Genomic DNA, 14,261 nt, shown 5'->3' with positions numbered 1-14,261 from the left:
AACCAAGAGGTGTATGCAGGGTGTAGGTTGAACTATGGAGTTAACACAGGGCCAGGCTCCAGACAGGACCTAACAGTATAACTTTTTGGTGAGTTCTTAGTTTTTCCACTTTACAGGAATTCACAGCGATCAGTTACTGGCTATTCTGGCTAAAGCTAAGTCAAGACAACATTGTATGCCAGATAAAAGCCTGCGGTTCGTCTAGGGGGCAAGAAACAGCCACCAAAGGCAGTCCTGGCCATGAACTCTCTGTGTCCAATTCTTCAAAAGAGACAAAATGTCAGCAGCCCTGACTGTTGTCAGTCCAGCTCTGAACAACTCAGAGATGTATTATTTATCCCATTCTATGTTTTACTATACAGTGAATGCATTCATTAAAAAAAATTTAAAAGCTTAATATTTTCATTGGACTTGTGAATGATTAAAAATCTCATTGCATTTATTTTAAATGGGCTTCCATATCACTGATTTATGTTGGGAATTTTTTCATATCCCTTTTTGAGAGATTGTTGTAAGTATCCATTAAATGTCCTATATTATACATCATTTTCTGGCAATGTAACAATCTTATTTTTCAATATTAATAAAATAATTTCACCGTTTCATAATTTTGAGGGGAAAAATACTCTTTCTGCATGTAATTCTTTAAAACAGAACAAGTTCATGAGTTTTCAAACTGCAAGCTATTTAATAGCCTCCATTTGGTAATTATAGAGATTTATATCCCTCTCCTCATCTCCCACAGAATTCAGAGCTGAACTGTCCAGTTGACTTAGAGACTGACTTAGAGGTCTCTACATTCATTATCTTTGACAATAAGCTGTTAGATTAGTTAATGATTTAAGACTAGTATATGTTTGGAAATGGGAGAAAGAGGTTTAAAATTAATTTATAGGAATATAATCCACTGGTCATTTTCATGTTTCATCAAAAAATATTTTAGAGGATGTCTCAGTAGTAATCGATCACATTGATGTGACAAAATGGGCTGTCCTTGCTTTGCTAAGAGAGGGAAGCCATTCATCTCCTTTTTGGTTCAGACTTTCAGTGTAACCAGACAGTTTATCACTTACCAAGGAATTAACATAATCTCAAAGTTATAAAGAAGAAGAATACTGGCATACTACAGATGCAGTTCATGTTATAAGACCAATCAGTGCCATCCATATCAATAACGTCATATAGTTTTTACTCTCGGTAGAAACTATAGCTATCCTGCTTTTCTCTTTGAATAGCTCTTAATATTCAACTACAAAAAGAAATTTCCCTTTTAACTCTTTCATGAAACATTGGGATGGTTCAGACAGTGAATAATTTCATATGATATCCACAACATAAAACATGTATTTTTAAAAAAGATATATATATATAATTTATATTTATTATATATATATATATAATTTAAATCTAGTTTTTTCAAGGTTTTCTTTATTTTATGTTTTAAATAAATGAGGTGGATATGAAACAAAATCACTAGGACTGCCTAATGGAAATTTAGTAAAACAATTTTGTTTAATTGTTTTGTGACTTTGTTGTTTAATTCTAAAGTTTGTTTATTTCTAAACATTTTAATTCTAAATGTTAATTCTAAAGTTGTTGGGGGAAATTGGAGGGGGAAACAAACCATGAGGAGACTGTGGACTTTGAGAAACAAACTGAGGGTTTTGGAGGGTAGGGGCGTGGGGACTTGGGTGAGCCTGGTGGTGGGTGTTAAGGAGGGCACGTATTGCATGGAGCACTGGGTGTGGTGCATAAACCTTGAATTTTGGAACACTGAAAAAAAATTAAATTAAAAAAATTCTAAAGTTCTCTATTATTTGTAGAATTTTATATTAATATTTTAGTTCATAACTTTGTTGTCTAATTATTAATAAAATAAGTGAATTTCCTTTTGCTTTACATGCTAACTCTAAATTACATAATGCAAATTTAAGTATTTTTTTTACTATCTGTTTTGAAAATGTTTTCAGAAAATATACTCATTAAATGGTTTTATTTCTAATCAATGATGCATTTACTATCATTTATGCACAACATTTCATTCACATCAAAATATTTTAGAGTCCTTTTCCTAGTATTAACTTACATCTATTTATTTATTTATTTATTTATTTACTTACTTACTTACTTAAGACTTATTTATTTATGTGACAGAGAGAGTGAGTGCATGAGCACACTAGCAAGGGTAAGAGTAGAGGGAGAAGGAGAGAATTTCCAATGGACTCCCCACTGAGCACGGATTCCAAGGCGGGGCTCAATCTCATTTCAACCCTGAAATATGACCTGAGCCAAAATCAAGAGTCGGATGCTTAAATGACCGAGCCACCCAGAAGCCCCCTATTATTAATTAATTTCATACCAGCATGCATAGTAATATAAATTTTAATTTGCCATTAAACCAACTTCATACATGTAATTATATTTACACGAACTACAAGATACTTTGGAGATTCACAACCTTTCTATGAACATACATTTAATCCAGTGCTATGCTAATGTATACTAAAGGCCCTGTTCTGTGGTGAATTTCTTTTTTCTGCTCTCAGAGTTACCATGGGAAATAAAGACAATACAAAAAGAGCTTGCAACATCAGGTAGGAAGGTTACCATCAGTACACAGCTCTGTGCATTTAAGGCAGATACGCAGACGCAGCTTCTCTTAACAAGAACAATTTTACTCCTAAGCATTAGTACTTCAGTTTTTCATATGAGTGAAAATAAATAAGAGACATGTTTTCTGAGAACATTCAGTTATAGCACTTTTGGGAGGGGGACCCTGAAATCAAGAGAAAATGAACATAAAATTTAGGTCACTGTTAAATTAATATTTTCTCTGTGGGTTTTCCTTTACCGATTGCTTTTATATGCACTTCACATCTACGCATTTAGGCTAAATGCATTTGAAAATCTTTCTTTTCCACTGATGCTCCATTAGCAGGAATGAACTCTGCTGCATCAGGATCTAAGCTACTTTAAAGCAAGGAGGAGGCTGAGGGACCTATGTACTCAAGAAAAGTCATTCTGATTTTATTAAGTCATGCCTGACACACTTTTCCCCTAGTACCTTTTGACTTCTGCTTCATCAGAAGTCTGAATTTCTGCAACATGTAAAGTTGGTGCCTCAGACATTTGTAGTCTTTTTCTGTAATATGTGAACCTGAGGACTTCTTGTTCTCTATTCATCCCAAATTAATTTGTCTCAAAACCCTAAACTGGGCCTCCCATAGTGAAATGGATTGCTAGTCCTACCATTTGTATGTTCATCATCATATTCCTTTATTGATGTTAGTCATGTGTCTTTTGTGGGAAGATAAATGGGAGAAATTATAAGTTGTATTACTTTACTGACCCAGAAATCAGAAACTATGCATATTTCTTCTTTTTTGTATAGTCTCCTGGAGTCCTTTTTTCTTTATTATCCTCATCAAATGTTGCTAAGAAATGATATGGAGACCTTGTTTTGCATATCTTGGCATTTCTCAAATTACTAAAATCTGTGCTCAATAAGCCTCTGTGCTACATCTTCTCTTTCCTCCACCTTCAATCCCTTTCTCCTCCTTTGCTCTTTCCCTACACAAATAAGCCTGCTGTTTGCTATCTGAACAAAGAAGGACCCTTTGTTTTTATTTTGACCCTAGAGCTATAGCCTTTCTTCTCTTCATCTTCACATCCAAAGTGTTTGAAAATGAGTTTCCACCTTCTGTCTCCATTTAAAAAAATTGTTTTATTATGTTCAGTTAGCCAACATGTAGTACATCATTAGTTTTTTTTGATGTACTGCTCAATGATTCATTAGTTGCATATAACACACAGTGCTTATCACAGCACATGCCCTCTTTAATACCCATCATTTCTTTACATCTGTTTCTCTGTTGAAGCAACAGTGAGTTAGGACTGTCTGGTTTTACCACTGAAAGTCTCATGACCCAAGACATTCTTCAGTCTTGGACAAACTGACACAGCTTGTCACCTTACACACTTTCTCCTCCCATAATCTCTACCTCCAATCACTCTTCAAATTCTGAGAGTTGGGGCATCTGGGTGGCTTAGTCAGTTAAGCATCTGCCTCTGGCTCAGGTTATGATCTCAGGTTCTTGGGACTGAGCCCTGTGTCTTGCTCCCTGCTCAGTGTGGAGTTTGCTTTTCCCTCTTCCTCTGCCCCTCCCCACAGCGTGTGTTCTCTCTCTCTCTCAAATAAATAAATAAAATACTTAAAAAAAAAAATTCCGAGAGTTAAACCTCCTGACTTTAATCTATTCCCCCCAGTTTTTGTAAGTCTCCCAGTTCAAATTCCTATCCACTCATAGCCTGTTGTACCAGCTTCCTCAATAAAACTAATTTGTTTACTCAACTACCATATTATATTAGTCTTACTAAAGGCAAATTTGATTATGCTACGCTGCTTCCTTCACATTCTAAGTTTCCCTCTGAAACACTATAAAATTTGACTCAGATATTTCATGATCTTGTCCTTGTCTATCTGTATATTCTTCCCTGCCTTTTCTTTCTTCTTCTGTAAGCTCTATTCATGCATACCATTATTCCTAGAACATGCTATTATAGCCTCATATTTCTATTGCTTTGTACTAGCCATTCCCGGAATGCACCCTTCTCAAAACTACCTGGTATGTCCTACTTATCGTCCGCATCTCAGCTCAAGCACAAACTCCTCTCAGAAACCATCCATACTCTTTTAGGCAAATAACAGTTGTTGCTTTCCTCCTGTGTCTTATATGTTCTTCCACTTAAAAACATATCTCACTGCATTAAGATAATCTCGTTTCTCTTTGCTACAAGATCCTTAAGGGAAAGCAATATGGGTTCCCCTTTCATATTCCCTGCACCAGCAGAAATTCTCTCTCAGTAAGTAACTGTTGAATTAATGTTTAATGAAGAAGTTGCATTATTTTTATAAGCCTTACAGTGAGGAGGCAGGGTAGATAGGAATACATTAAGATTTTGTAAATAGGAACTTACTACCCTTCTTGCACAATCACTTTATAAGTTGTACCTCACACCTAAAGAATGACCAAGAGTGATTAGACTTATCAAAACCTAGAAAAAGGGTTAATAATTTACTTACTGTTCTTGCATCCCATACAGACAGGGACTTATCTGCAGAACCAGTGAGAAGAGTGTTGGAGCAAGGAAAAAACTCAATGCTGTTCACAGAATCTGTATGTCCATACAAAGTGTATCTGCATCTTTCGCTGTATAGAGAGAAATGAAGAGTTCACATTTCAGGAGTTAGCACCTAAATGTTTCCTATGCTGTCTACACAGTGCTTATGAAGATAACTTAAGTATCTGAGGCATAAGGTAGTTTTATAAATGGCAAAAATGTACAAGAACCACATTTTAAAAGAAAATTCTATAGCCACCTTGTATCTTAAGCACTTTATAGAATTAGTAGCATAAAACTGACTAAATTTAAGTTAACTTTAATTTAAAGTCATTTGGTAAAGCCATCTTTATACGGTATCATTTACTCCTCATGAAATGGCTACATAAAAATTTTCCCCATCTAATAAAGAAATATGCTAAGAAAATAATGAAATCCAATTTCATTTATAGAAAATTTACCTGCTATTTTCTAATGATTCCCAAAATCATTTTTGATTTTGTACAACAAAATTTCTTTAAAGTACAACACATTTCTTTAAAGGTTTATACTCCAAAGCCCATTTTATTGAAATAATCATCTTTAACTATTAGGGCAATTGTTCTAGAACAGTAATTGTTCTCCATAGCTCATGAAGAGACAGAGATTTTACAGAAAAATAAGAATATATATTATTTTGTTAAAGGAGTACATTATTCAGACAGCTGGGTAGCTCACTTGGTTAAGTGTGTCACTTTTGATTTAGGCTCAGGTCATGATCTCAGGGTGGTGAGATGAGCTCTGCATCAGGCTCCACACTGAGCGTGATGTCTGTTTAAGATTTTCTCTTTGCCCCTTCCCCCACTTGTGCACATACTCTTTCTCTCTCTCAAGAAAAAAAAAGTGAATTATTACATTAAGTTATGTAGAATTTAACCATAAAACAAAGCAAGCAGAATTAAAGGCACTGCTCAGTCAAGTAAATATTTTATTATTACGAGGTATCATTCTCTAAGACATCCTAACATTAAGAAAAATATTAAAATTATGTTAAATTATTTTTTCACTTACAGAAAAGTATAATTAAAAAAGGAAATGAACGAATGTATAATTGCTTCCACTTTTCTTTTACCCACCTTCCAATTCTTTGAAATCATATTAATATTATATCAAAAATCATAACACATATTTGATCAATAATTACAAATCTCATAGTTGTTTAGTGCCTCCCACCCCATCCTCCCAGTTATTAAATATATATTTAAATGAATCCGCTGCACACATACTTTTACATTTTCTTGATCATTTAGCACCTCATGAGCAATTTTGACTGGCTATAATATCTGACATCATCAGTTCTCAAACTTTTGTAAAGAAATGCTCCCCTGTTCATGCCACAGGCAAAGTCTGAGGACAACCTAATCTCTCTTCCTATTTCTGTCCAACTACCCTTGTGGATGATTTGCTTTCTATGTGCAATAACTCTCATAGTCTTTCACAAACACTGCAGTTCAGAAATTTTACCATTGCATGACTTGATAGAAATTTCCATCTATTATTTTTAGATTTTGATTATTCCATTTATTCCATTTTTTCTTTAGAAATACCAACTATGTTTAATTTCCAACTATGTTTTATTTTTATTTTTTCTCTTTCTGTCTCTACATTTAACATTTTGTCTATGACACTTCTATCCTTATATATAAAGTTTTAATTTTTCACGCCTGTTCTTTATAATTATCAATTGTGCTTATTTTTATTTGTGTGTGTGAGCTATCAAAAGCTTTTGTCTTCTATTTCACTTATTTCCCAATATTTCTTAATTTACTTTTCATATGTATGTACTGTCTTATAAAATGATAATGGAATGCTTTAGCACTTTTGATGATTTATTATACAAAATAAACTTAAAATGGCATTTCTGTAATTTCTTTGAAAATATAGAATGCTGTCTATAAATTATTGATAACTGTGTTTAGGTAATTCCTTATGCATTGTAAGTGTTTTAGTTGAATTTAGTTTATATTAATTTATTCTTCCATTTTTGCAATTCTTCATAAGTTTGGTGTTGGTTTCTTTTTATTATGACCTATATTTTATTGGGCTAGCTGCTTGTTAAATATAAATGGCAGAAGGAAAGAAATATGTATAAGAATAAAAAAAATACAGATAGTTATAATGGGTGTGTGAATAAAGAATCTCAAAAGATAAATGGAAACTATAAAAAAGAAGCACATGGATGAATTAATAAGTACAATATGTGAAATAGATTATTAAGTGAGCAAAAGAGCAGATTAGATACTGCAGATTTGTGGACCTGAATATGGATCAATAGAAATTATCTAATTGGAAAAGCAGAGAAAAATATTAAGAAACATAGGTCATACATCAGTCATCAGTGGAGAAATATCACATGGTCTAGTGTATAAATAATGGGTTTCCAGGTAGGTGAAGAGTAGGAAAGAGAGAAAGGAGGGGTAGCACATTTCTGAAGAAATAATGTTTTCAGCGTTACCCAGTTTGGTGAAAAATATCAATATACAGATCCAAGAAGTTCAGCAAAATCCAAGCATAATTAATAACAGACACAACATACCTAAGTTTATCATAGACACAACACACTGAAGTATGAAACAAAAATCTTTAAGTGGCTATAGAAACATAACAAATAGGAAATGATGGGACACATAGCAACTTACTCCTCAACAAAAAAAGGAGACAGAATATAACAGGACATGTTTAAGGGCTGAAAATTCAATAATCAGTTAAAAATACTTTCTGTAATGAGAATGAAATAAATTTTCAGATAAATGAAAGCTGAGAAAATTTAACACTAGCAAATCTTTCCAACAAGAAATGCTGAAAAGAAGTTATTCAGACTGAATGGAAATGATACCTGATGGAAACATCTGTATAGAGAAAAGAATGCTGTCATTTGAAGTGATAAATATGTGGGTAAATATAAAATACCCTTTTTTCCCTAATTTTTAAAAGACAAACTGACGAAAGACAGCACCATTATGTTGGAGTGTGTATTAAGTATGCAGATATAAAATGCAAGATAGCAGTATCACAAGGATAAAGATAAACATGGAATCACATTGTTTTAAGGTCCTTACCTTTTAGGCGAAGTGGTTCAGTATTAACTTACTAGATTATGATGAAACATAATAAGCTATTGATTATTGAAACAATATGCTTTAATTTCTAAAACACTGAATGGAAGAATCCAGACAAATAAGTATACACATTATACAATTCTATTCATATGAAGTTCAAAAACAGATAATGTATAGTCGTAGAAACCAGAAGTGTGTGCGATAGGGAGTAGGTTCTTTTTTTTCCCCCCTCCTTCAAGTTAGGGAAAATTTATGTGGTCATAGAAATAGTCTATATCTTCATTATATTCAAAGGTATATACACTTGACAAAACCCATCAGAACTAACAGAACACTTAATAACTTTTCATTTCACCGGATGCACATTTTACCTCAACCGAACAACTAAAAACAAATATGCCTCGCCAGAATACTTTTTCCTTATACCTTCATTTTCTTGATATTTTGTACATCGTAAATACTTTTGAATATATATTTCTGTGAATAATTGAATATTTATAGTGATCCTATTCTCTTATCAAGTATGTCTCCCATGGATAGAGTACATACACATCTTCATAGAGGGACAGAGAATCTTCAATAGTTAAAATAACTGTACCATTAATATATACATCTCATTTCTAAAGGCATGTGTTTACATAGCTACTAAGAGTCCTTTTATGTTTAATTAAAAGGGAATAAAAAGAAAAGAAAACAAAAAATAAATAAAAGCCCATAAAAGATTAAATAAAAAAAGTGAGAGAAAATACAATCAACACAGATGATTTCATAAAAAAGAAAGATGATCTGGAAACAGGAAAAACAAGGAATAAAAGTGTGATTAATATTTTTAACGTTCTATACATTGCTATTGAAATAGAGTTCTATCTGTGCAAAATTAAGCATTACTACTTATAAGTAGTTCATTAGTTGTAACTTTTTAGAAGACTGTATTTACTAAATAGAAAACATCTGAATATGATATTATTTATTAATTGAAGTATTTCAACTTCATAGGATTATGCTTTTAACTTAAAAGGTTTTTTTTAATATATATAATTTGTCATTACACTAAAAAGTCTCCTGTTGCAAAGTGTGGTAGTATTTTTAAAGGCAGATGCAACAGTATTACAAATGTGATTATATGTGTTTCATTATAGTGAAGATCTAACAAACACACATATACGTGGAAAATGGATTGTTCTAGTAATGTGTGTCTTTGCATATATGTATTACTGGTAAAATACTGTGCACATTCACAGTTTATAGTAAGGCTTTGTTGTTCATTAAAACTCAATTCAGTTATTTGAGAATATATTCATTTATGGTGGTGGGATAGAGGGAGGAATTCTTCAGTGATATAGCTCACATAGTTTCCCAGATGAAAAGGAAAAGGTGGGTCTTCACATCGCTTAAAGGAAGAAAGAACCGCTCAAGGGGGAAAGAAATCTGCTCACGAGTCACCGGTTTAAGGTGTGGGGCATCCCAGGCAGACAGGCTGCAAGAGCAGGCTTGTGAGAGATTAATTAGCTGCCAGAGCAGGGAGTCCCATTCAGAATTTCTCTGCAAGGTGAAAATGGACTAAAGTGATGGAGCATGACAGCAGCACAAGAGATGGAAATGATTTGTACATTTCCATCAAAAACATAAACACTGAAGCCTGATGCAATTTTCTCTCTGTTGCCCTGTCTGCTGTTTTCCTATAATTTTTTTGTACGAAGTTAGTTCACGAGCAATAGCTCTTTATTAACTCACCTCCTGCTTTTCCTTTATTTCTTCTTTTCTCTTTCCTTGCCCCCTTGATTTAGTTTACTATTCTGGTAACTGATTGATGGATATTTCTCTGCACTTTCAGCTCAGTGTGAAACAAAGTTACCTACTCTTCTAGAGCCCATACATTTTCATTTAAAGTGCACTTCCCATACATATGCTAACTCATAAGAGGACAACATTTTAACACAGTTTTCCTTTGTGAGGCATTAAATTTTAGGGGTTTTATTTCCTTTGTTGTGTTTGTTTAAGCACTATTAATATTGGATATGAAATTACACCTTTAAAACTTCAAGCTTTATAGGAATTTACAGATCAACAAAATGTTAATGGAATTATAGAACATTTACAGAAAGGCAACAGCAATATATATCTAAAGGAATATGAAGATAAAAAGTAAAAAAAAATCTATCCTTGTTTTGAAAAAGAGTACCAGAATTCATTATTTTATTCAACCCTTAATAATACTTAGATTTTAAATAGTGTTTATGTAATTGAGCCAACATGCAATAATAAAATTTATCACAGGGCTTAGCTGAAAAGTTCTTTATGAAATACCTAAGTCTAAGAAAACAACATGAACATAAGTGAAACCTATTTAAATCCTTATACTGAAATTCATAACATAACATCTAACTAATAAGTTCACTCAAGGACACCAGAATTAGCATTTCAGCAAGGCAAAATCCTCAAGCATCCATAATTTGATTTCCAAAAGTTAACAGCATCTTAATAACAAGAGCCTTTCATTAGTTTTATATTATTTATAACCATGCAATAGTTTCCTTGTGACCATGGAATTCAGTTGAACATTTAGTAGAGGGAGTGATACTTAACATAAAATCTACCAGGGAGATTACCATAAACTCTATCTTGAAGTTCACCATAACCTATTATGACATAATAATCTATCATGTGGTCTGAGTGTCACATCCAGGAAGGATCATACATAGGCCAGAGCTCCTAGACTAGGAAATTTCTTGGCCAAAACCCTTGACTATAAACATACAATCTGAGCCTTAGCCCCAAATGGTAATAAAACTCCACTCTATGTATTTAAACTATAGGGCAGATTCCTGGCAAGCTCAAATACTTGCAATACAGGCGAGATTTAGGGAATACAAGCAAAAGGTGAATAAATAAAAGGACCATAATAGAGCTGGTCCTCAGAGTACTTAAGCGTACTTTAAGTACCTTAAGAGTACTCAGAGTACTCTTAAGTCCTCACAGAGATTTTCTAAGTAGTCAATTGAATTGTTTTTGCAAAGCGTGCAGGGAGACGGTTAAGAGGCTGGAGTGCACGCTGTCAAACAAATAAATAAAATCTTAAAAAAAACAACAACAGCAATCAGAATGCATGTGTTGAGTTTCCTCTACATATATTTTACTTTTTTTATTATTTTTTTTGTTTATGTTTTAACCCAGCACATATGGTATGGCGAATCATAACAGTAAGGATGAATGTGAGAATGAACGTAATGTTACCGTTCTTAAGGATACAATAATAAACTATTTCTTTAGTAAATACGTGAACTCTTTATGTTCAGAGCATAGGTTTGTTGCCTGCCATCCATACCTTCTAGGTCATTTGGTACCTACCACCCAGTCTAAAGTGACTTATATATTATTTCCTCTGAATATTGTTATAAAAGACAGAAAGAGCTAGAAATGTCACATTATTGAATTGACTTTCATGGTCTGGGATTCTGAAAGCCAACACACTAAAGAAAATAGCTACTTATACTTTAGGACCTAACTCTTACGACGTGGAATGAAGGAAGCCAATACTTCATGTGCCTGAGAATTAGACCTGAACAAGGAAGAGTGAAGGCTCATAATTTCAACTATATGGTGTTATTTTTGTATTTTCTGTAGTTAGGTCAGTTTTTTAAAGATTTTTTGCTTCTAAAAATTCTATTACTTAAAACTATTAAATGTCATATGTATGTACATATATATACACAAATGTCATATATATGTGTGTGTATGTGTGGGTGTGTATGTGTATATACAGGGTCTACAGGGTCATTTTGAAGCATATCTTTCTTAAAAAAAAATAAAAAGGGGTGCCTAGGTGGCTCAGTTGGTCAAACATCTATGCCTATTTTGGCTCAGGTCAGGATTCCAGAGTCTTGGCATCGAGCCCTGCATCAGATCCCTGCTCAGTCTGGAGTTTTCTTCTCCCTTTGCTCTTCACCCTGCTTATGCTCTCTCTCTCTCTCTCACTCTCTTTCTCTCAACTGAATAAATAAAAATATAAATAAAATAAAATAAACAAAAATAAAGAAGGAAATAAACCAGTTTCAAAGATGATTGTGACTGTTAAATGCAAGCTTATCAAAATATGCAACATTAAATGCTTTAAGTCCAACAACCACTTCTGAAATCATCTATTTAACTTGTCTCTACAAAACATATATATTTTTATTTTTTATTTTTTATTTTTTTAATTTACCATGTTGAACTTTTTATTTTAAAATCATATTCTAATATGAGTGGGTTTATTTATTATTTATTTATTTTTTATTATGTTCAGTTAGCCAATGTATATTTTTATCAAAGTGTAGTTGACATAACCATGTTATATTTGTTTCAGGTGTACAACACAATGATGTTCCAGTTCTGTGCATTACTCAGTGTTCAGCACAGGAAGTGTGGTCACCATCTGTCATCATGCAACATTTTTACAATATTATTGATTATATTCCCTGTACCATACTTTTCATCCTTGCAACTTACGTATTTTATAACAAAGCCTGGACATCTTTTTTTCTTAAGATTTTATTTATTTATTTGTCAGAAAGAGAGAGAGAGAGCACAAGAACAAGCAGGGGAAGTGGCAGGCAGAGGGAGAAGCAGGTTTCCCACTGAGCAAGGAGCCCAATGGAGGACTCAATTCCAGGATCCTGAGATCATGACCTTAGCCAAAGATAGCACTTAACCAACTGAGCCACCCAGGCATCGCTGAAAGTCTGTACCTCTTAATCCCCCTCCATGTATCTCGTGGATCCCTGGCCCCTTCCCCTCTAGCAACCACAAGTTTGTTCTCTGTATTTGTGAGTCAATTTCTAATTTTTTGTTCTTTTGTTTTGTATTTTAGATTCCACATAAGTAAAATCATATGGCATTTGTCTTTCTCTGTCTGAATTATTTCACTTAGCATAATACCCTCTAGGTCCCACATCCATGTTTTTTTTTTATGGTTAAATAATAATCTGCCATATATCTATATCTATCTACTGACAGATAAATATTAGTAGATAGATATCGGTAGATAGATAAAGATATATGGCATATCTAGGACATCAACCTTAGCAACATAATTATGGATAAAACAAAAGCAAAAATACACTATTGGGACAACACCAAACTAAAAAGCTTTTACATGGCAAAGGAAACTATCAATAAAAGAAAAAGCAACCTACTAAATGGGAAAAGGTCATTTGTGAATGATATGTATGATAAAGAGTTAATATCCAAAATATATAAAGAATCTATACAAATCAACACCAAAAAACAAATAATTTGATTAAAAAATGGGCAGAGGACTGAATAGACATTTTTCCAAAGAAGACATACAGATGGCCAACAGACACATGAAAAAAAAAAAAAATTCGACCTCACTAATCATCAGGGATATGAAAATCAAAACCACAATGAGATATCACTTCACATCAATCAGAATGGATAGTACCAAAAAGATAATAAGTAACAAGTGTTGGAGAGAATGTGGAGAAAAGAGAACCCTAGTGTACTATTGATGGAAATGTAAATTGGCAAAACCACTGTGGGAAACAGTAATGAGGTTCCTCAAAATATTAAAGATAGAGGTACTGTATCATCCAGTAATCCCACTCCTGAGTATTTACCCTCAAAAAACAAAACAAAACAAAAATACTAATAAAAAATATATATACACCCCTATGTTTGTTACAGCATTATCTACAGTCACCACGATATGGAAGAAACCCAACTGTCCATGAATAGATGAATGGATACAAAATATTTTAATATAATACAATCACAAGTAACTACTCTGATACATTTGAATCTTACACCACTGTTCCTTCCCATGTCAACCTCCTGGAAGATATCTATGCCAGAAACCAGATATCAGGGCTGGGAAAAGTTAACGGGAAAAGGCAAGACTTCTAGACACAGAAGCTTGGTTCTAGGAGAGCAGGGATCCCAGCGAGAACAGAGAGTAGATAAAGGAGGGCTGAAATGAGAGGAAAAATCCTTTAGATTATCCAGGGATTGGATTTTGGAGAAAAGAGATTTCAATCCAGCTGT

At 33.3% G+C, this 14,261-nt stretch overlaps 1 protein-coding gene across 2 annotated transcripts in view; it reads right to left on the bottom strand.

Annotated features, from left to right (window-relative positions):
• SPAG16 (sperm associated antigen 16) overlaps positions 1–14,261 on the bottom strand; it is a 1,060,347-nt gene that overhangs the window by 408,327 nt on the left and 637,759 nt on the right. For both annotated transcript variants that reach the window (XM_047721011.1, XM_047721012.1), the window contains exon 13: positions 5,084–5,210. In XM_047721011.1, coding sequence (XP_047576967.1) covers positions 5,084–5,210 — 127 coding nt within the window. The remainder of the gene's footprint in view (positions 1–5,083; positions 5,211–14,261) is intronic.

This window comes from Lutra lutra, chromosome 3 (assembly GCF_902655055.1).
Source record: "Lutra lutra chromosome 3, mLutLut1.2, whole genome shotgun sequence".
NCBI lineage: Eukaryota > Metazoa > Chordata > Mammalia > Carnivora > Mustelidae > Lutra > Lutra lutra.
Note: the sequence above shows the minus strand (reverse complement) of the source record. Positions and strands in the feature narration are given on the sequence as shown.